At 43.7% G+C, this 24,860-nt stretch overlaps 2 protein-coding genes and 1 non-coding gene across 4 annotated transcripts; 2 read left to right on the top strand and 1 right to left on the bottom strand.

The window, feature by feature from the left end:
* Nucleotides 1-813: 813 nt before the first annotated feature.
* On the top strand, nt 814-931 carry LOC138444479 (small nucleolar RNA SNORA26). The gene has a single exon (XR_011258503.1). It is a non-coding gene; the product is annotated as a small nucleolar RNA SNORA26 (small nucleolar RNA).
* Nucleotides 932-4,035: 3,104 nt separating this feature from the next.
* On the bottom strand, nt 4,036-8,580 carry RPUSD2 (RNA pseudouridine synthase domain containing 2). The gene is made up of 3 exons (XM_069597818.1): nt 7,915-8,580; nt 5,929-6,225; nt 4,036-5,250 (listed from the first exon to the last, which is right to left on the bottom strand). Exons 1-3 carry the CDS (start codon nt 8,539-8,541, stop codon nt 4,516-4,518), a joined length of 1,659 nt encoding a protein of 552 aa, XP_069453919.1. The 5' UTR covers nt 8,542-8,580; the 3' UTR covers nt 4,036-4,515.
* A 6,343-nt stretch (nt 8,581-14,923) lies between these two features.
* Nucleotides 14,924-24,608, top strand: CCDC32 (coiled-coil domain containing 32). 2 transcript variants are annotated; one of them, XM_069597816.1, is made up of 4 exons: nt 14,924-15,078; nt 16,511-16,766; nt 19,999-20,155; nt 23,645-24,608. In XM_069597816.1, the coding sequence occupies exons 2-4, from the start codon at nt 16,523-16,525 to the stop codon at nt 23,781-23,783; spliced, it is 540 nt and encodes a 179-aa protein (XP_069453917.1). In that variant the 5' UTR covers nt 14,924-15,078; nt 16,511-16,522; the 3' UTR covers nt 23,784-24,608. The 2 variants fall into 2 exon arrangements, with proteins under 2 accessions (XP_069453917.1, XP_069453918.1); XM_069597817.1 differs by having other exon boundaries at nt 14,937-15,250.
* Nucleotides 24,609-24,860: the final 252 nt, after the last annotated feature.

Here is a 24,860-nt window from a genome sequence, read left to right as displayed (position 1 = left end):
ACCCATAGGCTTCACCAGACTGCCCAAGATCTGTGTCACAAGAAAAGGTTAAGAGCTCCTGAGGGATTTTCTGAAGTGTCCTCAACACATCAGTTTTAAAACCCCTCCCCTGAATTAGGCCTTGTTCTGTCTCCCCAACACCTTTGCAGATGCTTTACTTACTCCTCTCCCTGGATCATGCCCCTGCTGCCCAACACCTCCTTCCCATCAACCCCTTCCTGGCTGGCTCCTGCTCCTTCAGATCTCAGCTTTGATGTCATCCCCATCAGGAAGATTTTCCTAGCCCTGCAACCTGCAGCTCCCTTAGATTTCTCTCACCTAGTCCCATGCTCTTCTACTTCTGGGTCTTTGTACCCCTCCTAGATGTTCCTGTAGCTCTGTGTGTCTTCCTCAGCATTTGCCAGACGGTATTTAAATTGTCCATTGGTGCTTCGACCTCTCCAAAGAGTGGCAAGTTTGCATGCTTATTCTGAGTTTTGCCTGCTTCTCACAATGATGACTTCCTATGGAAAATTGATAAGGTCTATCGATGCATCCAGTCTCTATAAATAAAAAGTGAGTGGGTTGTTTTCTCAGAGGAAGATCTTCAGCTGTAAAAATTCTGAAACTATAAAGCACTGGAAGTGTCTTGAGATTAAAAAGAAGAAGAAATCATGAGTAGATGCTCACTTTTCTATTCCGTATTTCTTTACCTGTTTTCATGCTTAGTTCATTTGTGATTTCTTTTATATGAAATTGCAGTAAGTCTTGCTGTGATGGTCCCAGTTTTTTGGCATGTCTGTGATCTTTTTATGTATAAGAGTTGTGCTTATTTTACCTCTTTCTATGAGACTTGAAAGGATTAAGGCTAACACAGAAAGGTAGAGTAAATCTCTAAAATCCAGAGAAAAGATTGTAAATCTCCTCTTGGATTCTGTCTGGAGTCACAACTGGAAAAAAAAAAAAAAAACAGAATTAACAACATGCCAGATTATTCAAAAGCCCAGGGGTGGTGGTGTGGGGACTTGGATTAGTAATAGAAAAATAAATTTATAATAAATGAAGGCAGTAAGAGTTAGAGGCGCCATCTACTGGAGGAGCTGCAACTGAGGACTTGGCCAAGACAGTTCTGCCTGATCTGCTGATACATTTTGCAAGATTCCCATTACCCCCCCCCCCAAGTTTGTCACAAGCCACAGATCAAGGAAATCATTTTCCATCAACACCAGTTCTTTGTAAGTCCTGTCCTGAACTGTTGCAGGACCCCTCAACCTCTGGAAGACCAGAAATAAAGAACTATTGTGCAGCCAAATTACATTACCAAGATATTCCAGATCTTGTTATTTCAGTGCCAGGGAATGAATCTCCATTCTGAGCCCAGCTTCAAGAAGACCAATTCTCAATGGAGAATGAGGTGCTCTGGAAAAAACTGTCCAGTGTTTAGTTGGTGATGGTCTGCTGCCTGGGCAGGCCCTTATGTGTCAGCCTCCCTCACAGACAAAGCTCTGAAGAAGTGAAATGTGTGTGTGTGTGAGCCCTCACAGACAAAGTTCTGAAGGAAGAAGTGAAATGTGTATGTGTCTGTGCGCGCGCGCGTGCCTCCAGTTCATTTCTTAAACTCTTATAAGAAAAACCCAGACCCAGGGCTGTAAGACTTGCAAAGGTTGGTTTTGAGAGGTAGGCAATGATGTAAGTTAAATCCTTCTATCCCTTACCATTAGAAGTGTAGTCCCACTGGGAAACATCTCTGGGAAGACAGTCATGACAAGGTCTGTGATGTGATGTGTTAGTCACTCAGTTGGGCAGGACTCTTCGCAACCCCATGGACTATAGCCCACCAGGCTCCTCTGTCCATGGGATTTTCTGGCAAGGATACTTGAGTGGGTTGTCATTTCCTTCTCCAGAGAAATCTTCCCGATCCAGGGATCGAACCTGGGTCTCCTGCACTGCAGGCAGATTCTTTACTGACTGAGCTATGAGTGAAGCTCCAACAAGGCCTGAAGAGGTTCAAGAATTAATCCAGGAATTCTCTGAGTCTGCAATACCAACTCAAAACTTTTTTCTCAAATCATTCCCTTAGCTTCATGCTACCATATGAAAACATCTACTTTGCCAAAATAACCTCTGGGAATGCCTAGTAAGCTGAAAACTAAATAATATGTCATACTGAAGATAAATTAGAGCAAAAATTGAAATCTAGCTTATAGTAAACTTGCTTGGGGAAGACAAAATGAATAAATACCAATAGAATTGGGGAAATGGGGAATAACACTTGCTATAGCCCATGCTTTGTAACTTCTGCAAAGATGGCTGTGAATAGACAGCAAGCAACAGTTACACTTTTCCTCATCATAGTGAGAATGAGCAATGCCCGAGATTTCAAATCTCAAAATTTTCATTTGAGATCTTCAGAATGAAATAAAACTGGGTCAAACTCAACTTCAATAAGGTGAAATTAATGGATGATGGCAAGACCTGAGGACATGACTGGTGATCCACGGAGTTAGAAGCAGTAATTCCTTTTCTGATTGTGGTACTGTGGAGTAGAAAGTTTTTTATATTTCTCTTTGGGCTAAATAAAAGACCATTGGCCCTGAAAACCCCTAATAACTAGGTTCAGAGAGCTTCTGAGTCAGTGAACAAGAAGGCATCCACATACTTGAGAGTGACCCACCTGAACTCTATGGAAGTCAGAAGCTTCTGTGCTCAGACCCTTTTAGACCTTGCCCTATGTATCTCTTCATCTTGCTGGTCTTTCCTAGTCTTTAATATCATTTCTAATAAACCATAAATCAAGAAAGGAAACTGTTTTCCTGAATTCTGTGAGTTATTCTAATAAATGGTTGAACCCAAGGAGAGGGTTGTGGGAAACTCTGATTCACAGGTAACAATCTGGACCTGCCACTGTCATTTGAAGTGGGGACAAGTTTTGTGGGACCGAGTCCTTCATTTGTGGGATCTGACCCTATCTCTGGGTAGATGGTGTCAGAGGTGAGTCAGATTGTAGGATACCCAGCCTGTGTCAAAGAATTGCTTGATATGGGGAAACCACCACATATTTTAGAAGTACAGAGTATTCTATGAATAAAGAAAAGTGAGTTTTTCTTTTCCGGTATTTAAAATAAACACAGAAGCAGAGAGTAGAATGGTGATGTCAGGGGTTGGGGGCAGGGGGAAATAAGGAACTGCTGTTCAGCAAGTATAAGGTTTCAGTTATGCATGATGATCAAGTTCCAGAGATGCTGTACTGTGTCTACAGTCAACAATATCATATTGTACACACTGATTTGTTAAGGTGCTGATCTCACATTAAGTGTTTTCACCATAATAAAAAAACAAAACTTTTGAGAGTCACAGGACACTGCCAATAAGTGAAAAGACAACCTACAGAATGGGAGAAAATATTTGCAAATTATATATCTCTTAAGAGTCATATACCCAGAATATATGAATATTCTTATAATTCAACAGCAAGCCAATCCAAATTAAAAATGGGCAAAAAATTCAAATAGACATTTCTCCCAACAAGGTACACAAATGTCCAACAAGCATATGAAAAGATGTTTAACATTATTAGTCCCAAGGGAAATGTAAATCAAAACCACAATACTATTTCAATCTCACTAAGATGACTATAATCAAAACATTGGGAAATAACAAGTGTTGGTGAGGATGGAGAGAAATTAGAACCCCTGTGCATTTCCTATGGGAATGTAAAATGGTTCAGCTACTGTGGAAAAGTTTAGTGATTCCCCTAAAAATTAAACAAAGAATTACCATATGACCCAGCAATTTCACTCCTTGGTATATACTCGAAAAAACAGAAAACATGTATTCAAACAAAAATCTGTACACAAATGTGCATAGCAGCGCTATTCACAATAGCCCAAAAGTGGGAACAACCCAAATGCCCAATGAATGGGCATAACAAAATGTGGTATATCCATGCAATGAAATATGATTCAGCCATAAACAGGAATGAACTACTGATGCATGCTGTGAATTGGATGAAGCCTGAAAACATCACACTAAACAAAAGACGACAGACACAAAAGGTCACATGTTGTATGATTCCATTTGTATGAAATGTCCAGAACAGGCAAAAGCATAAAGACAGAAGATTGGCTAATCGAATCAGGAGCTAGGTGGAAGAGGAAATGGGGATTGCCTGTTTGGAACTAATTAAGAGGTGAGGGTTGCACATTATTGTGAATGTAAGAAAGGCCACTAAATTGTATGTTTTAGAATGGCAATTGTGTTGTCAATTTTTACTTCAATTAGAAAAAGAAAAAAAGAAACAAGTAGTGAAAAAACTAGACACACAAGGTATTAGAAAAAGAGCTCTATTTACAAACCAGAAAGTTCCCAAACTCTAGCTGGAGGGAGAGGAAGGAAGAAGGTAGCAAGTATAAGCAGGTCCTTTAAGAGCCCAACTTCACCCCTGAGAAACTCTGTACCAGCCCATGCGGTTAGCTCCTACTTCATGGTCCATTCCTGTTCCAATCCAATAAATAATCCCTCCATTGGCCATAGCCCTCAGTGTTCTTGCCAGTCATCTCGTGCCCAGGCAGGCATCGGTGAACAGTACTCAAAGTCTGGCCCTTTATAGCGCAGGGCATGCAGAAACATCACAAGGTCCTGGGGCGAGGGATCCTGTGGCACTCTCCGGCACTCTGAACAGAGCGGGTCTGTCTCTTGATTCACAACATCGATTTTGGTTGCCTTCCCTGATGTCACAGGCACTCCATCTAGGTCCCGAGAGGCTGCCTCAACTGCTCCATCCATCTTCTGGGCAGATGCAACCATCTCTTCTAGGCAGTCCTTGCTGAGCTCTGAGGAAGGTGCTGTGGAGTCTGGGGCTCCTGGGCACAGGTCACCCCCACAGAGATCTAGCACATCCAGACTCTGTTTGGCCTGGTGCTCTGCCACAAGGTCCCGCAGGAGTTCCTCATCTGTCTTTGGAATGTGGCCGCCTTGGCCTCGTGAGGGGCCCCAGGCAGCTGAGTTGTAGATGGGGTCATTGAGGATGGGGTGGCCCAGGAACTGAAGGTGGACTCGGATCTGGTGGGTGCGGCCTGTAAGTGGCCGGCACCGCACCACACTAGAGTGGCCGTTGTAGCTCAGTCTCTGGAACACTGACTCACAGGGCTTGCCTTGAGGATCTACACGGCACACCCCTACCTTGTAAGACACCACCAAGATGGGTTCCTTGCAGGTTACTTCCTCGGTGGGGAACTCCCCCACCACCCGGCACACGTACTCCTTCTCCAGCTACACAGGAAGGAAGAGGGAGAAATTCAGTGCATGAAGCCCAAACCCTTTTCAGTGATGACAAATGCACCTGTATCAGATAGAAGAGAGTTCAAACCCCAGCTCCATCATTGGCCAGCTGCACAATCCTAGGCACATTACAGTACTCAGCTTCTTTAAAACCCATTAACTTGTCTAGAAATGTTTGCTTAGAAAAGCATTTATCTCAACAGGGCTATTCCAAGGATTTAGTTAGCTGGGCTCTAACATACTTGGTATTGAGCCTGGTAAACAGTAAACAATAAATATATTACAATCAGATCCAAAATTTCAAGTCTCAAGACCACAATCACCACTATTTAACTCTTCCACCCAAACCTCTTCCAACTCTGTCCAGAATCTTTCCACCAAGTAGACTCTCTCCAGTCTTAAAAACCTTGCTCAGCCTGTTAGCATTTAAAATTTCAAAACAGCAAATTACCAAGAGAGGCAGTATATGTTTTCTCTAAACATCTTTTGAAACTTAAGAGATAATAACTTGTCTCTGGCTCCTTAGGTGCTGACCTTCCTAAAGATGGGAAGCTTGAGCAGATAAACACAAAACCTCATTTCAGATCTAGAACTCAGTGACACCCTTTCGATGCAGAGCATTTGTGAGCCCAGAAGTGGCCTGTGAGAGGCAAACTCAGTTTGGCTCACCTGCCGGTCCCGAACCTGTTCATGAATTCTCTCTGAGACGGCTGCTGTTTTGGCAAACATGAGGACCCCGGAGGTAAGGCGATCAAGCCGATGCAATGGGTGTAGCTCCTTTAGTTGGTGCTCCTTGCCCAGGATGAAGATGACCGTGTTGTGTCGGAAGCGGCCACAGGGGTGGACAGGAATGGAAGAAGGCTTGTCTACAACCACCACATCTTCGTTCTCTGCTAGCAGGCGGATGGGTTCTGCGGTAACTGGTGGCTCATGCCTGTGCACCGTGTTCCGTAAGAAGTCATTGTCCTGCCAATGACACAGGCAACTGGTCAGCCCAGGGTCCAGCCACCTATGATCAGTCAACTTCACACACAACTTCCCCCCATCTTCCTTACTGGATGAAAGAATGGTCACAGTACATCCTTAAGCAGAAAAAGTAGTATACACAGTGTATTCTTATTTTGTAAACACACAGACACACAGGCAGAAGCAGGCATTGAAAAAGAGATAGAAGGATACAGTCCAAATGTTATATTATCTCTGGACGGTATGATTATGGATTTTGCTGTTCTGATTATTTGTATTTTCTCTACAATAAAGTTATATTTAACAATATATTTTTCTAAAATGAAGGGGAAAATCCTCCATAGTTCAGTTCAGTTCAATCCTCCATAAACCATCACTTATTGTGACCTTGAACAAAACCAAGCTGTAAGTCCAGAGATTTGGGCTCTAGACCTGGATTTGCTACAGGCTTACTGCATGCTCTTAGGGAAGTCACTTAACTTCTCTAGGCCTCAGTTCCCTTATCTGTAAAATATGAGCATCAGTCCAGACCTGTGCTTCAAAACTGACTGATTCAAACCACTCATTTTCCAAATGTCTTGCCATCCCCTCACAAATATGGTGAGACAGTGTTAATGACAATGTCTGGTACCTCTTAGCTGTGATGGAAATTTAAAGAAGGGTCAAAGCACTGGGCTACACAATTCTGGTCTCAATCTCTGTCATTTCATAGTTCTATCCTATCAGGCTCTAGGATAAATAATTCAAGTGGAAGTTATAAGAACACGGGCTTCCCTTGTGGCTCATCTGGTAAAGAATTTCCCTGCAATGTGGGAGACCTGGGTTCTATCCCTGGGTTGGGAAGATCCCCTGGAGAAGGGAAAGGCTATCCACTCCAGTATTATGGCCTGGAGAATTCCATGGATTGTATAGTCTATAGGGTTGCAAAGAGTTGGACACAACTGACTGACTTTCACTTCATTTATAAGAACACAGGTGTTGGAGGTGGCACTGTGCCTTACTTCTGTGAGGTTGATCTTAGTTTCCTTGACTTCCTCACAGGCAAAATGAGGTGACAGTATCTACTCCACAGGGTTGTCATTAGAATTAAATGTTAAAGTACATAAAATGCTAATGCTGTGCCCAGCACACAGTCAGAAGATATAAATGATAGTCTCGATTATTACCATTTGTACAGAGATCTACAATGCAAGGCAGAAAGTCATCAGCGCCAGTGCCACAAGACTGCATAAAAGGAAATGTAAGAATTCCCTGGTGCTTCCCTGGTGACTCAAACGGTAAAGAATCTGCCTGCAATGCAGGAGACCAGGGTTCAATCCCTGAGTTGCGAAGATCCCCTGGAGAAGGAATTGGCAACCCACTCCAGTACTCTTGCCTGGAGAATTCCATGGACAGAGAGGCCTGGCAGTTCATGGGATCGCAGAGTCAGACACGACTGAGCGACTAACTTTCACTTTCACAAGAATTCCAACTTCTGTGCCTTGGAAACAACAAAGTCGCTTTGATGAAGGGGATAAGGGGGCTGAGGTCTGAAACATACGGGCGGTCTACCTGCGGAAATGGAGCGGTAAAAGAGTTACAAGTTAAAACGAGAACGCTTCGGAATGACCCCGAATTTACTCCGGTACCTATGCCCTAGTAACCGAAAAAACTATGCCCCCTTTCGGGCAGGCCCCATCAGGACTCCACCTTGAGCACAATGCTGAGGTCCTGTACCGGCTCCTCATTGAGGTGCAGGCGTCCCGCTCGGACAGCGGCCTCGTAGTAGGCCAGAGGCTGGGCTCTGAACTCCGTGCCGAAGACGTGCAGCAAGCTGTGGCCCACCCAGCGGCCTTTGCAATAAGTCCGGAAGTCAAAGTAATAGGGCCGCACTTTGCGCAAGCCGCCTTCAAAGTAGTAGCTGGTCTCAGCAAAGTGCTCATCGCCAAAGCTAACCCCTGCCCGCCGCTTCTTCGGGGGCGGCACAACGCGCTCTCCAACCGCGCCCCGCCGCTTCTTCCGCTTGGCAGGGCCCAGGGCTGCAGCCGGGGCCCGCTCCCCGTTTCCTGAGGGCTGCTTCGCGTCCTCCGAGACCGGCTCCACTCCTGGACCCCCCGGCTCCGGGTGCCCAGGGGGCTGCTCACCCCTCGCGGCGCCGCCCGCATCTCCGTTCTGCTGAGCTGGAGCCCCCAGCCCGCTCGCTGACTCAGCCCCGGTCGAGAGTCTTTCCGCCATGGGTCTCCTACAGGCACTCCAAGTCCTGGCAATTGCGAGGCACCGGAGATTGGAGCACACTTGCCCAAGAACCGGGAGCCACAACCGGCCTCCCAGCCACATGACCCAGCGGCCGCGGCCTCTGGGTCGCGATCTGAGGGCGTCACTGGGCACCAACCAATCAGTGAGACCTAGTGCCGAGGCGGGATCGCGTTGAGAACAGGCGTGAAGGAGGTAGCTGAATGAGTTGAGAGCTGTAAGAATGACTCATTAAAAGTGTAGATTCCATGTAGATATGCTCGAAATTCCTTTACTCTGGAAAAACTCTTGAAAGTTATTAATATTTCAAAACAAAACAAAATGAAGATTGCTAAACTCTGAATGTACTAAGAAACACTGCATTGTATATTTTAAAGGGTGAGCATATTTTGTGATTTATAACTCAATAAATCAAATCCCTTATGATTATACAGTGGAAGTGAGAAATAGATTTAAGGGACTAGATCTGATAGACAGAGTGCCTGATGAACTATGGACGAAGGTTTGTGACATTGTACAGGAGACAGGGATCAAGACCATCCCCAAGAAAAAGAATTGCAAAATGGCTGTCTGAGGAGGCCTTACAAATAGCTGAGAAAAGAAGAAAAGCGAAAAGCAAAAGAGAAAAGGAAAGATATAAGCATCTGAATGCAGAGTTCCAAAGAACAGTAAGGAGAGATAAGAAAGCCTTCTTCAGCGATAAATGCAAAGAAATAGAGGAAAACAACAGAATGGGAAAGAATAGAGATCTCTTCAAGAAAATTAGAGATACCAAGGGAACATTTCATGCAAAGATGGGCTCGATAAAGGACAGAAATGGTATGGACCTAACAGAAGCAGAAGATATTAAGAAGAGGTGGCAAGAATACACAGAAGAACTGTACAAAAAAGATCTTCACGACCCAGATAATCACGATGGTGTGATCACTCACCTAGAGCCAGACATCCTGGAATGTGAAGTCACGTGGGTCTTAGAAAGCATCACTACGAACAAAGCTAGTGGAGGTGATGGAATCCCAGTTGAGCTATTTCAAATCCTAAAAGATGATGCTGTGAAAGTGCTGCACTCAATATTCCATCAAATTTGGAAAACTCAGGACTGGTAAACTCAAATTTGGCCACAGGACTGGTAAAGGTCAGTTTTCATTCCAATCCCAAAGAAAGGGAATGCCAAAGAATGCTCAAACTACTGCACAGCTGCACTCATCTCACATGCTAGTAAAGTAATGCTCCAAGCCAGGCTTCAGCAATACGTGAACCGTGAAATTCCAGATGTTCAAGCTGGTTTTAGAAAAGGCAAAGGAACCAGATATCAAGTTGCCAACATCTGCTGGATCATGGAAAAAGCAAGAGAGTTCCAGAAAAACATCCATTTCTGCTTTATTGACTATGCCAAAGCCTTTGACTGTGTGGATCACAATAAACTGTGGAAAATTCTTCAAGAGATGGGAATACCAGACCACCTGACCTGCCTCTTGAGAAATCTGTATGCAGGTCAGGAAGCAACAGTTAGAACTGGACATGGAACAACAGATTGGTTGCAAATAGGAAAAGGAGTACGTCAAGGCTGTGTATTGTCACCCTGCTTATTTAACTTATATGCAGAGTATATCATGAGAAACACTGGGCCGGAAGAAGCACAAGCTGGAATCAAGATTGTGGGGAGAAATAAATATCAATAACCTCAGATATGCAGATGACACCACCCTTATGGCAGAAAGTGAAGAGGAACTCAAAAGCCTCTTGTTGAAAGTGAAAGAGGAGAGTGAAAAATTTGGTTTAAAGCTCAACATTCAGAAAACTAAGATCGCGGCATCTGGTCCCATCACTTCATGGGAAATAGATGGGGAAACAGTGGAAACAGTGTCAGACTTTATTTTGGGGGGCTCCAAAATCACTGCAGATGGTGATTGCAGCCATGAAATTAAAAGACGCTCACTCCTTGGAAGAAAAGTTATGACCAACCTAGATAGCATATTCAAAAGCAGAGATATTACTTTGCCAACAAAGGTCCATGTAGTCAAGGCTATGGTTTTTTCAGTGGTCACATATGGATGTGGAGAGTTGGACTGTGAAGAAAGCTGAGCGCCGAAGAATTGATGCTTTTGAACTGTGGTGTTGGAGAAGACTCTTGAGAGTCCCTTGGACTGCAAGGAGATCCAACCAGTCCATTCTAAAGGAGATCAGTCCTGGGTATTCATTGGAAGGACTGATGCTAAAGCTGAAACTCCAATACTTCGGCCACCTCATGCGAAGAGTTGACTCATTGGAAAAGACCCTGATGCTGGGAGGGATTGAGGGCCGGAGGAGAAGGGGACGACAGAGGATGAGATGGCTGGATGGCATCACCGACTCGATGGACATGAGTTTGAGTGAACTCTGGGAGATGGTGATGGATAGGGAGGCCTGGCGTGATGCGATTCATCGGGTCGCGAAGAGTTGGACATGACTGAGCCACTGAACTGAACTGAAGGGCTTCCCTGGTGGCTCAAACAGTAAAGAATCTGCCTGCAATGCAAGTTTTGAACCTGGGTTCAATCCCTGCATTGGGAAGATCCCTTGGAGAAGGAATTGGCAACTCATTCTAGTACTCTTACCTGGAGAATTCCATGGACAGAGAAGCCTGGCAGGCTACAGTTCAATGGGATCGCAAAGAGTCAGATACTACTGAGCGACTAACTTTTACCTCTCAGAACTCAATAAAGCTGTCATATATGTAATTAAGCACACACACCCCAGAAAAAATATTTTTACATTTGTCCTCCTTAACAGCATGAGGACTAGAGAGCTCCCATTTGCCTTCCATATGCTCCTGTCCTGAGATTAAAACTCCAAGTGGATCAGAAGATGTATTTGTCAGAATTCTTATATGCAAAATACCGAAACCAACTCCAGTTAACTTCATAAGGGACAGAATTATTGAAAGGATATTAGTGCCTCATGGAAAGGCAATGGCACCCCACTCCAGTACTCTTGCCTAGAAAATCCCATGGACGAAGGAGCCTGGTAGGCTGCAGTCCATGGGGTCGCCAAGAGTCGGACACGACTGAGCGACTTCACTTTCACTTTTCACTTTCATACACTGAAGAAGGAAATGGCAGCCCACTCCAGTGTTCTTGCTTTGAGAATCCCATGGACGGGGGAGCCTGGTGGGCTGCCGTCTATGGGGTCGCACAAAGTCGGACACGACTGAAGTGACTTAGCAGTAGCAGTGCCTCATAGGATTCATAAGAGAGCTGGAGAACAGGCTCAGAAACAGCCAAATCAAGATAAGCCAAGACCTCTGAGAACCAGCCACATGACAAAGGGTGAATTTTATGGAGTTTGAATTATATTTCAATAAAGTTTTTTGTATTTTTTTGTAAAGAGTGTTTTTCAGAATGTGTCTGAAACACAGACAAGGAGAAAGCTATAAGAGAGGTCTAGAGAGGGAGTCCTTGTGGAATTGTATAAAGCCTTGCTGCTCAAAACGTGGTCTGTGGATTAGCAACATGGGAAACATCCAGCAACTTGTTGGAATTGCAGAATCTTTTTCCTCTTTCCTTCAGACCCCTTCAATGAGAATCTCTGTTTTAACAAGATCCTCAGATGATCTGACCGCATATTAAAGTTTGGAAAGCACTGACATAAACCATTCAAAGTAGACTGTTCTCATACCCTTTGGACATCCAGCATCTTCTCAACACTCTTCTTTGTGTGGTGAATTTCCCACATTAAGTACTGTTTCCAAGAGGTAGGATCTAGAAACTGGCCTTCCCAGAATCCTTAGCAACTTGGGCATCTATCACTTGGGGTCTTTTGATCAGGCAGGGCCTTTGGTTCAGAGGCATAATAGCAGTGTGGAATTCATGTCTGAGGAGATAGCACTGGAGGGATTTGTACACTGATATATGGAGTTATATTGGGGACTAACATGGGGGAACTTCTTGTGTCCAGTGTCCAGCTGCAGTATCTACATTGAGTAGCAGTGGGGTGCTCCCTGAGAAGTCCTTCACTGAGGTTTAGAAACTCCTGGCTATATAGACCCCAAGTCTGACTCTGGCCCATCTTAAGATTCTGTGAACTGCTTAATATATTTTAATCCTATGGTCAACAGAATAGTCATTAGCCATATGTGGCTATTTAACTTAAGTAAAGTGAAAGAAAATTTAAAATTCAGTTATTCAGTTATAGAAGCTGCATCTCATGTGCCCAAGAATCACATAAAACTAGTAGATACCTTATTGGACAACTTAGATACAGAACATTTCTATCATTACAGAAATTTTATTGTACAGAGCAGCTTTAATTAATCCCTTTTACCACTTAAACTGGCTAGAATGAGCTCTGTTATTTGAACTAAGAACTCTACCTAACTTACTCTGATAAGAATTTAAGCCTTTAAGAGCAATGGGGAATTATCAAAGAGTTTCTGGTGTGTGTGTTTGTTTGTGTGATGATCCAATTTGTGTGCGTGTGTGTGAAGATTCAATTTTCATTCCAAAAAGATCACCCTGGTTGCCACTTGGAGAAGAGACTGAAGAGTGAATCACAAGATCTAGCTCCAGTTCAGTGTAGTCTTTGACCAAAAGGTTTCTAATTTAAACATTCAGACACCAAATAAATTTTGAACATCTGCCAAGCATCACTTAGCTTCAGAGATACAAAGGTAAGAAAGACATGGTTCCTGACCTCAGTGAAGGCCTAGGCTGGCTGAGAATACAAATGAAAAACATATTTGTACGAATCACTGTGGGAAAACAGAGTCTAAGATAGAAGGATGTTGACTGCTGTCATGTGGCTTCTAAGTGTGAGCAGTCCTTGGGAAGAGGGAGATCATCGGGGCTTATGGTTTCACCTTTGCAAGTCCAGGATCTGGTTTGGATTTATTCAGCACACACACTAATTAAACTCAAACGACATGGATGAATTAGTAAGGGTGTGCTGTGCACAGTGGTGTCCAACTCTTTGCAACCCCATGGACTGTACACTGCCAGGTTCCTCTGTCGATGGAATTTTCCAGGCAAGAATACTGGAGTGGGTTACCATTTCCTTCTCCAGGGGATCTTCCCAAACCAGGAAACTGCATCTCCTGCATTGGCAGGTAAACTGTTTACCACTGCACCACCTGGGCAGCCCTATCAGAAAAGGTGACCATTTGTTAATTTACAACTATCACTTTCAGTTGAAAGGTGTATTCAATTTTACATCAGCCACTATTTGTGCCTACTGTTAAAGGAACCCTCATTCTGGTATCAAGATATGTAAGATATGGGTGGCCAAATTTGAAATCAAGAGGGTATTATTTTGGTGAGTGGGATATTAGAGAAAACTTCATAAGTGAGTTGAAAGGCTATGGAGCAGTTCAATGAAACACCCATAAATCTATGACAGTCATCCTTTCTATGAATCAGATGCTACAAGATTCATGTCACCAGGTCAGGCAGTAGTTGGAGGACTCTGGGAAACCGCCCATCCTCATATATTCTCTATGAATAAGCACTGGCAAAAATCTTGCCTATTATTTGCTCCTTTGTTTTCTTTCTTGCTTTCCACTTCCTTCTGTTTGCATATTCTAGGAATGGTCATAAATGTAAGTAAAAGAGTACCTTGTAGTTCCGTTTCACATGGTGGTAGTTATCACCACCATAGCCACACTGAGAAGCTTCAGACACATCTAGAGACTATACCCTCAGCCAAGCTACTTCTACAGATTGGTGGCTACTGTCTTTTCTCACATATATCTGTGTGAGAGAGTATCGGCCCTGGAAATTGGAGATCAGGTTGGGAGGGTTATGTCTCAGCGAACCCCAGAAGGATATCAAAGGTCATCTTCTTTAAAACAAACAAAAAAAAGCCTTTCTGACACACACCTCCCATGACCACTGGCTCCTTTATGTACTCTGGCCACATTTCCGTCATATCTCTATAACTCTTTGCGGTGATTTGTAAACATGTCTGTCTCCATGGCGCTTCCTCCTAAACCATGAAGCTGGGACCCATACCAAGTCTTACCTGTCTTGAATTCCCGCCTAACAGAATGCCTGGAACACAGCAGGAGCTTGATGCCTATTGACTAAATCAATGTGGGAAAGCGTCATAACTGGTGAAAAGTACATGGATCTCCTGTGGGAGTAAGGAGAGTAATCGCCTCCGTCCCCCATTCAAGGGGCATACGTTCTCTAATCTGCGTGTCGAAGGTCTGAAATTTTCGGGGACCAACACCAGTCAGAGAACTGCTGAGGAGACTAACTTGCTCAGGGAACCAAGAAAAGTCAAGGCCTTGGAAACTGGGCTTCCTTATCCGAGCAGGAATCACGTGGAAAGCGGCGTCCGCGGGGCTGGAACCCACTGATATAGGTGGAATCAACCTGGCCCCTTGGAAAACAGGGGCGGAGGGTGTGTGCTCCACCGTATCCAGGCAACAACAGTCCCGCCCATCGTTTCCGAAGCGCTATGCGGCTCACTTCCTTACCCAGCTGAACTCCTCTCGACCAATCGACGCACAGAACATCTCCAGGTTGGGCGGTGGTTGGAGGACTCCCGGGATCCGTCACCTGGAGACTCCGCCTCCTTATTTCTTCCCTGCTGCCTGCAAAGAAACTGAGCCGAGCGTTTGAGGGCTGCTGGCAGGCGGTTGTGGTAAGGGGAAGAGGCGCAGGGTTGCGCGGCGTTTCTATCCCTGGCTCCGGCCGTATTCCGAGATACCACAGAGGTGCCTGGGGGCCTGAGTCGTCCCGCCTAGTCAGTCCTTGAGGCTGGAGTGATTGAGGCCCCGGATCTGGACACGAGGGTTGTTTCTCCGCTCTGGACGGTACTTCCTAGTGGGGACCAGGGGACCGGGGCTCTGATGCTAGCAAAGTTTTGGTGTGGGTGGGTTCAGACGACTTCGGGATGGGAGTGGAGCCTCATTGTGACCCTTGGCATCAGTTCATACTGGGCCTCCGTCACATCTGGCCTTTTACTTCCGGGCCCTGCGCTTCCTGGGCTCTCGCTCCTGAAATTATTCAGATCTTTTCCTAAGCAGCCTTCATAATCTCAAAGGTCCCTCCTGAAAGGAGGTGTCAGTTCATCCTACTAGACTAGATGGTTATGAAAGCCCCCAGGGCTTTGTGGGTCGCTGTTCCCTCTCAGCTCTGCTCATGCTATTTTCAGTATAGTCACAAACAGGCTGAGTTTTATTGGGTAAAAACATGGCTTTTGGAGCGGCGGGGGTCTGGTTTCCAATCAAGGATTCACTCTGTACCAGTAATGTGTCTTTGGCAAGTTATGCTTCTGATCCTAAGTTTTTTCATCTGTAAAATGATGAAAATGTCTCTCTGTTGTTGTTTTTTTTTTTAAATAAGAACATGAAGCATGTTCAAGCTCAGCTCCTCCATGTAATGAGCCTATGAGCTAGTACTGACAGGTTTCACCAAGCAGCATTTTTATTATCATAGTGTACTGTATATGGAACTGTGCAGGACTTTTAGTCTGTGTCCTATTGAAAACAGAATTTAATTGGTTGAGGACAGAGTGGTTGCATCTTGGAGATCTTTGGAGGAAAGTGCAGGACGGTTGTCCTCACTGGAAATGTCCTAGAAATACCTCTATGTGTGTGCTTGCACATGTATAAAACATCCATAATGTACATTTACCATTTTAACCATTTTTAGATGTAATGTTCAGTGGCATTAACATTATCACACAACCATCACCGCCATCCATTTCTAGAACTTCCCAAACTAAAACTCTGTAGCCATTAAACAATAACTCCCATTACCATCCCCATCCCAACCACCATTTTATTTTCTGTCTCTGTGAGTTTGACTGCAGAGACCTCATGAAAATGGAATCATTCAGTCATTCAGTCTTTTGTGTCTGGCTTATAGAAATTCTATTTTAAAAGACCAACTTCATTATGAAAACAAGTGCAAAGCCAGAAGAGAAACCCAATTACCCTTTTGTCATCTTTTTATCTATAACATAAGAATGTAATAGAATACGTTTTAAATTTTGTTAGGAAAAACTAATTAAAAGGCTGTAACCTTCCTTCCCAAGTCAGTTCTTATTCACTTGAGGTTCTGTTTTTCAGGTCAGATTCCAAATGAAAATGTTTGAAAGCATTGACTCTACAACCACAAGATCTGGCCCAGATCTTTGGGCTGAAATCTGTTCCTGCCTGCCACATCCTGACCAAGAGGACAGTGCCAGCAATGCCTTCTCAGACTCCTTTATGGATTCTTACCCTGCAGGCACAGGCCAGAGGGAGGCCCCACACTTTGCTGCACAGCCAGCTGTAAAGCCTTGGGCTCCCTTGCAGGATTCAGAAGTGTATTTAGCATCTTTAGGTAAGTTAGATGGCTTTTTTGTTTGTTTGTTTAAATCTGAAGCTGGAGGTTTTAAGGAAGCATGTTGAAGTTCTGTTACATCAAATGTGGTTTTCTATTCTTAATTTTTCTTTTTGTCCTCACCACATGTATCTGTCAGGTGTAAATCTACAGGGGGTTTCAGGATGGTTGTTGGGAAGGAGCCCTGTTTTCCCAGTATATCCCTTGAAATAGTCTTTATCATCTCTGGCCTTTGTTTCATCTAAATTTTGCTTTATTTGTTGGCATTCTACAGAACACTCTTACCTACTCTTCAGTTCAGTTCAGTTCAGTTCAGTTGCTCAGTCGTGTCTGACTCTTTGCAACCCCACGAATTGCAGCACACCAGGCCTCCCTGTCCGTCACCAATTCCCAGAGTTCACTCAAACTCACGTCCATCAAGTCGGTGATGCCATCCAGCCTTCTCCTCCTGCCCCCGATCCCTCCCAGCATCAGAGTCTTTTCCAATGAGTCAACTCTTCTCATGAGGTGGCCAAAGTGGCTCAAGTATTCAGGTTACCCAAAAGTGTCAAACCTATACCTTCCTGAAAGAAAAAGTTCATGGCCCCAGAGCTCCATTTGGATTTCTGATGCTACAGTTTGAGAAACTGTTATATTTAATAGAATGATTGTTGGGATGGGAGTATATTGACATAATGGGCTTCCCTGGTGGCTCAGTGGTAAAGAATCCACCTACCAATGCAGGAGACTCAGGTTTGATCCTTGGATCGGGAACATCCCCTCAAGAAGGAAATGACAACCCACTCTAGTATTCTGGCCTGGGAAATCCCATGGACAGAGGAGCCTGGTGGGATACAGTCCATGGGGTTACAAGAGTTGGATACAACTTCCCGACTAAACAACAACATATTGACATAAAGTTCATTCTTCCTCTTGTTAGCCATTTCACTTTTAAAATATTTCCTGAACACATCTTCACTTATCTTTATGGCCTTAAGTATTTAGAGAGACTCCTAACTTAGGAAAGAGATTCAGATCGTCCCTTGATAGGGGAAAGACAAATATCAGTCTTGGACAGGATTGCCAAACTTCAGAATTGTGTTATCCTGTTTTATTAAACATCCATGAGACCCATCAACATGTCACAGAGCCAAACCTGGGAGTAATTATTTGAAGAAGGAGACAATTCTGGAAGAAGCTTTTGAGGAAGGACAGAAAGAAGAGTCAGAATAGGGTTTACATATTGCTAAGAAATGTCTTGGGAAAACAAAAGGCATTCGATTAATGATGTGCAAGAAAAAATATGAGAAAAACACATGTGGAATGATGGCTAATGAGAAAGATGAGGATGTAATGTGAAATTTGTTGGGAAGCCATCAGAAATAGGATAGTCACCCATGCAGTAATGGCCAAGGAGGTTAACAGTTCTGTTGTGGCAGTCAGAATCTGTCTTCAGTGATGGTAAGGAGAAGAAACAACAGTCTGAGGAAGCTGGAGAACCAGATCCTCTGGTTTGTTGGTGCTCTATGTCCTGGGAAAAGAAGAATCTTTCATGGAATCAGTCATGTCTTTGATGGTGAAGACTGGTTCAGAAAGTTAAAATTCCACTCATCTTTCCTAAAATCAGTTAACATGATGATTAAAATGTCCTTCCCTGAAGAAAGTAAGAGGCATTTCTGTTGCTTATGGCAGAATCTGGGTGACAAGGGCAGGCAGGTTTGGAAGATGCAAGGGCGCCTGTTTCTGCCTGATCACACCTAACTAGGGACTCAGCACACAGAGAGAGGAAGACTTCTTCCAGCCCCAAAGACCTCTTCCCACCTTGACAAGGTCTAACAATATAAAGATTGTTTTTATTGCCAAATAAACTTATATCAGAGAATGTACTAAGAGCAACAATTAAAAACTTTTAACCAATTCAGGGATTTCCCTGGTGGTCCAGTGGTTAAGATTCCATGCTTCCAATACAGGGGGCATGGGTTCCATTCCTGGTCTGGAAACAAAATCCCACATACCACAACTAGCCAAAAAAAAAAAAAAAAAAAGACTTTTAACCAATTCAACGTGAGATGTACATAATCCTTTTCACATCCTCCTGGAGAGAAAAAAACTCCTTAAATATTTAACATTTATCAACTGTAGGTTTCTTTTTTTTTTTTTTCATATGGTAAGCTTTTGGTGGTAACTTGTAGCACCAGAAGGTGTTTGTTTTGATAAGTGGGTTCAAGTTGATGTGGCTTGCTTAGAAATGAAAACCAGATTGCAAATCATGAAGTTTCTATTGGTCCTGGGCTTGATATCCAACTATCCCTTCCAAAAAGCCATCATTTACCCATTTATTATAGTTGGAGGCAAGACTAAATTAAGGCAGAAGACAAATGGTGATACCCTTTCTTGGATTCTTTATTCTTAAATATTTATTTATTTGACTGCACCAGGTCTAAGTAAGGCACCCAGGATCTTTGATCTTAGTTGCACCACATAGGATCTAGTTCTCTGACTAAAGATTCGGCCTGGGCCACCTACATTGGGAGCTTGGATCCTTAGCCACTGGAGCACCAGAGAACTCCCTCTTTCTTGTGTTCTTACTTAAACTGCAAAGTGTAACTACTCTCACAGAGATTATAAGATATTTGTTTTTATTAAGCCTCCAACATTCAGGCCACAAGTAGAACAACTTTCAGAAAAAACTGTTAGGAGATTCCTTTTCTTTAATCAAGACTTTAATCACACATAGTGATCTTAAAGGTCTCTTATTATTGTGTTCTCATCAAGTTAATTTTAGTGTCTAATGAACCACTGAATCTCTCTCCATTTTCTCTGATTCTTTCTCATGAGGTTTGAAAACCACTTTATGACACCGTTACCAAAAAACAAAACCCAACCATTTACTCCTCAGAAAAACTATTTTCAGGAGTTGAAAAAAGACAACAGTATACACATCACACGCCAGGGAAAACAAGCTTTCCTTAGAGAGATACCTGCTGAGATTATGTGATTTCAAAGAAAATATGCCATCAGTTTATTTATGAGAATCTATAGTTTTCCTTTTTCTGGAGTTACACATTTGTTTGATACAATGTAGAGGGAAGATGTTGTGAGGGAAAAAGAAAAATGTACGTTTGTCCTTAAAAAAATGAGAGCAATGTGCTTGTACTCATCAATAAGAATTTTTCAGTTGGCATTTTGCATTTTAGATGACTTTTGTTTCATATTCAAGTTCCTTGTTAAGCTCAACTTCCTCTCTCTTTAGAAAAGAAACTGAGAAGAATCAAAGGTTTAAATCAGGAAGTGACTTCCAAGGACATGCTTCGAACCCTGGCCCAAGCAAAGAAGGAATGCTGGGACCGGTTCCTCCAGGAGAAGTTAGCATCTGAGTTCTTTGTGGATGGACTTGATTCTGATGAGAGGTAATTGATTCCTAGTCCTGCTCCAGGTGATAGTCTGTTTCACCAAAAGCATTTCTCTTCCTCTAAAGAAGTCAGGGAGAGTGACATCTGAGTCCAGATATAAGTTGATATCAACAGCAGCTTTTCTGAGATAAATATCATCCTTTTTAAGGCTGCTTTATTTGCTCTTAGTCCAGTGGCAGATTTTTGAGAAAGGATATTTTTGCCAAAAAGCAAATACCCCATCTACATCTTGATCATAGGTTGAACAGAGTTGAGAATAAACCACGGTCTTCATTTTTAAGTACACACTGCACTTGAGAAACTAGTCATCAGTCAACAACTGGAACTGTCTTCTTACCTATGAGTCTCCACTGCCTTATAGAGTTTCTGTCATACTGTAGACACTCAAATTTGTGTAGCACAAATGGATGAATTTCTTAAGCATCTCTGGTGTGAAGGGACTGTGCTTGATGTCATGGGCATGAAGGGGGAGATGTAACGACGTTCTAGACCCTTCCTTTGGTCCTCAGAACTAGTTTGGGGAGAGAAGAATATATATGAAGACATACCTAATAAAACAAGGCAGCATAAGAGCCAGATGAGCAGAAGTGACAATGTGCTTTAAGAGTTGAAAGACCATTGAGCTCCCTCTGGGCTCTAGTTTTGTACCAAAGGGAAACAGTATCTTCAGGTGGGCCAGATGCAGAAAGGAGGAGAGGGCATTCTGTTACAAACAGCAGGATGATGCTTGACACTGGGCACAGGAGCTCTGCCACTTACTGGGTGAGTGACCCGTGTGTGCCTCAGCTTCCTGCTCTGTGAAGCAAGAGTAGTAGCTCTTACTGCATAAGGTTGTTATGAGCCTTAAATGAGTTACTGTGTATGAAGCACTTAGAACTTGTGCCTGGCACAGGGTCAGTACAAAGTGTTCAGTTCAGTTGTTCAGTCGTGTCCGACTCTTTGCGACCCCATGAATCGCAGCACGCCAGGGCTCCCTGTCCATCACCAACTCCCGGAGTTCACTTTGACTCACGTCCATTGAGTCAGTGATGCCATCCAGCCATCTCATCCTCTGTCGTCCCCTTCTCCTCCTGCCTCCAGTCCCTCCCAGCATCAGAGTCTTTTCCAATGAGTCAACTCTTCACATGAGGTGGCCAAAGTACTGCAGTTTCAGCTTCAGCATCATTCCCTCCAAAGAAATCCCAGGGCTGATCTCCTTCAGAATGGACTGGTTGGATCTCCTTGCAGTCCAAGGGACTCTCAAGACAAAGTGTTAGCTATTCCTAATATTATTCTTCCTAACAGAGTTTTAAAATTCACTAAGAAATTATTCAAAATGAAAATCAATGAGGGAAATAAAAACCTGAATTTTAACACAAGGTTTTAGGGGACTGTGATTTAACCTAAGTTTACAACCTGTCATTAACATTGATTTTCAGAGTCCCATGGTATCAGATGAATACTGCTGCTGAAATCATGTAAATAGAACTTCATAGTTACATTTTATTTTTAACTTGCAAAGTATTTTCACTTACATTATCTCAGATACTCAAGGTGGCCCCAGATCCTTCAGAAATCAGGATGGCATCTAAGATCAGGCCAGCCACCTTCCAAGGGTTCAGAAAATAATATAAAATTTACTCTTTTCTTTTCCCAGTAAATTGACCCAAACACAAAAGATGAAGACGCACCGATTCCTGAGCCACTAATAATTTGGTATTATATTCTCTCCCCACTAATATTAATATTTCCTTCCTCTCCAGTTCTGAGAAACAAAGACAACTTTCTTTTGCATAATTCTCAAATAGAAATTCTTTTTCTCTGAAATCTGATCAGCACCAAGACTCAAGTTCATGTTTCTGTGTATTTATTAATATATGAAATAATGTGGTTTCCCTTCCTTGAAGAAATAACTGGAACCATTTTATGAAATGTGTGGTAGATGAAGATTAAATACCCACATTGCATTGCCCTGAGCCTACATCTGTGGGAATGCTTCTTTCTGTTCAGAACAAGCACAGGAAACAGATATGCATTTGGTTTTAAACCTAAAAGTGTATGTTTTAAGCACAGGCCATTTTGTAGTGGAATTGTGTGTTTTTTCACATATGTGAAGACCAGATAGGTGACCCCTCCTCATTGAATGCTTTTGGCAAGGGAGCAGTGGGCTGGGAAATCTTACTGTCCACAACATGACTCCCCCATTGTAGGTGTCTGAAGTCTGCTGGTTACGGCCTATTTTTTGGCATATGACTTTTTGCTGTTGAAGAGCATAGAATGAGCTTTCCACTATTTCTAGTCATTTGTATTTTATTGTGTCTGTCTAATACCTTTAGGGGGGGATCCTGGATGCTCAAGGAAGGTAGGCAGGGATACCTCCCCCCCTCCACTGTGCTGTGCTTGGTCACTCAATCATGTCCGACTCTTTGCGACCCCATAAACTGTAGCCTGGCAGGCTTCTCTGTCCATGGGATTGATTTTCCTGGCAAGAATACTGGAGTGGGTTGCCATGCCCTCCTCTAGGGCATCTTCGCAATCCAGGAATCAAACCCAGGTCTCCTGCATTGCAGGTGGATTTTTTACCATCTGAGCCACCAGAGACGCCCAAGAATACTGGAGTGGATAGCCTACCCCTTCTCCAGGGGATCTTCCCAACCCAGGAGTCGAACCAGGGTCTCCCACATTGCAAGTAGATTCTTTACCAGCTGAGCTACCAGGGATCACACAGATCCTCCTTACCACAGATCCAAACGAAAAAAAGCCCCCTGGCATAGTGGCCATTCCTTTGTGGGGGACATTGCTACTCAGATGTTTCCATCTTAGCATCTTGCTATAGAATGAACTAAATAAACAAAAACACCCAAAAAACCACACTTAGCGCAACTAAGTGCTGTAAGTATAATTGACTACTTCAGGTATCAGAGATACCAAGATGCTCAGGTTTCTGTCTTACTAATACAGAAGACATAAGAGCTGTGGGTTCAATCCCTGGGTTGGGAAGATGCCCTGGAGAAGGGCATGGCAACCCACTCTAGTATTCTTGCCTGGAAAATCCCCATGGACAGAGGAGCCTGGCGGGCTACAGTCCATGGGGTCACAAAGAGTCGGACGCAACTGAAGCAACTTAACATGCAATAATTTGGTATTTATTTGAAATGTTTCCTCCCCTTGAAAATTTCTCTTCTCTCCAGTTTGGAGGAAAAAAGACCAGACAGGCATAGGCTCTTCAGCTGTTCTCATCAAGTCTTCAGAAACTGCATTTGAAGGGGGCCTCGTGCTGCTTATTGCCCAAGTGCCCACTAGGGGGTAAATTACACCATGGAGCTGCTAGGATGCACAGCTGTCAGAGGAGCTGTTGTGCCCGGCACCTCGTGTTAGCAGTGAAAAACAACTGTAGGAAGAAATTGGTGGTGGGTGGGAAGGCAGTCTTGGAGTATCTGAGATAATCATTAAGTAATTAGTCAGTGAAGTCTGATGCAGTCACACTTGCCTCCTTTTCTTTCCTAGCACCTTGGAACATTTCAAGAGGTGGCTCCAGCCAGATAAGGTAGCCATCAGTACGGAGGAGGTCCAGTATCTGATTCCTCCAGAGTCACAGGTTGAGAAGCCAGCGCCCGGGGACGAGCCAACAGCAGCAGAACAATAAATTACACACATACACGCCCAGCAGCTGTCTTGGGTCCAGAGGGAACAGCGGAGCACTCATTGGCAGTGACGGCGGCAGCAAGGAGGTATCTAGGGAGGGAAAAAGCCCAGCCTTCCACTCCACGAAGCATGAAGCCACAGCCCCCTGAGGATTTGCCAGGGTCTGGCATGTGTGAATGTCTTGAGTAAAGTGACTGACTCAGTGTGCACTGGATCAAAGTACCACCTTACTCTATGTCTCACAGCTTGTCTGAGCTCTGTTGCTGCAGGTGAGAAGTCTGCTAAGAACCTAGTAAAGGACGAAGCGTGAAGGTATTTGGAAAAACTGATGCCCTGTGTATAATGCATAAGTTAAATGAGCTGTACTTTTTCTTGCTTCTTCTGAACGTTCCTGCCCATGTTCCAAGTGTTCCATTGGTAAACTGTCAGGGGTGTGTAGGGTCAAAGAGAGTGAAGTCTGCCTCCTTGAATCCAAGCCCCAGCTGGGGCTTCTCTGCCAACTCCATAATAAATATAGGGACTTTAGGAAATTTGTTTCTTGTGGGCAAAATGAATGAAAGAAGTGTGAAAATGTTGGTGTCTCTGTGTATACATGTATATATATTTTTAATCTCATGCATGGTTTCTCCCCTAACTTCCTCTGATGCTTAAAAAGAGCCAGGTTCCAAATTAGACATGTAAATATGGTGTTGGTATTTGAAACCGCTCCTGAATAATTCTACGCCTGCTCCTTGTGGCTGCTTTCCTGGCTGAGCCTGTGCTTCCTTCCTTGTTTATGGTGTCCTTGTTCAGTTTGTATCGCCCACATAAAACTCTTCTCATCAGACTAGCCGTGTGTGTGGTGTTATTAACCCGATTCCTCCCAGAGAGGTGCTTCCAGGAAGTGAGGAGTTAAAGACAAACACATGTCAGGGCAGGAGAGCTGATAACCTCTGCCAGATTACTGTTTTTTTTAAGATTTGTTTATTTATTTATTTATGGCTGTGCTGGGTCTTCGTTGCCGTGAGCGGGCTTTCTCTGGTTGCAGAGAAGAGGTCGACTCTCTAGTTTCAGTGCATGGGCTTCCCTTTGCAGTGGC

This window comes from Ovis canadensis, chromosome 7 (genome assembly GCF_042477335.2).
Source record: "Ovis canadensis isolate MfBH-ARS-UI-01 breed Bighorn chromosome 7, ARS-UI_OviCan_v2, whole genome shotgun sequence".
Lineage (NCBI taxonomy): Eukaryota > Metazoa > Chordata > Mammalia > Artiodactyla > Bovidae > Ovis > Ovis canadensis.
This window is presented reverse-complemented; position numbering and strand designations above follow the sequence as displayed.

Coding starts and splice junctions, on each gene's coding strand:
- RPUSD2 (XM_069597818.1), bottom strand. CDS start 8,541: ATGTGGCTGGGAGGCCGGTTGTGGCTCCCGGTTCTTGGGCAAGTGTGC. Junction 6,226..7,914: donor ACCTCAGCATTGTGCTCAAG/GTGGAGTCCTGA, acceptor TGTCATTGGCAG/GACAATGACTTCTTACGGAA. Junction 5,251..5,928: donor AACAGGTTCGGGACCGGCAG/GTGAGCCAAACT, acceptor CTTCCTGTGTAG/CTGGAGAAGGAGTACGTGTG.
- CCDC32 (XM_069597816.1), top strand. CDS start 16,523: ATGAAAATGTTTGAAAGCATTGACTCTACAACCACAAGATCTGGCCCA. Junction 16,767..19,998: donor AGTGTATTTAGCATCTTTAG/GTAAGTTAGATG, acceptor CTCTCTCTTTAG/AAAAGAAACTGAGAAGAATC. Junction 20,156..23,644: donor GGACTTGATTCTGATGAGAG/GTAATTGATTCC, acceptor TTTCTTTCCTAG/CACCTTGGAACATTTCAAGA.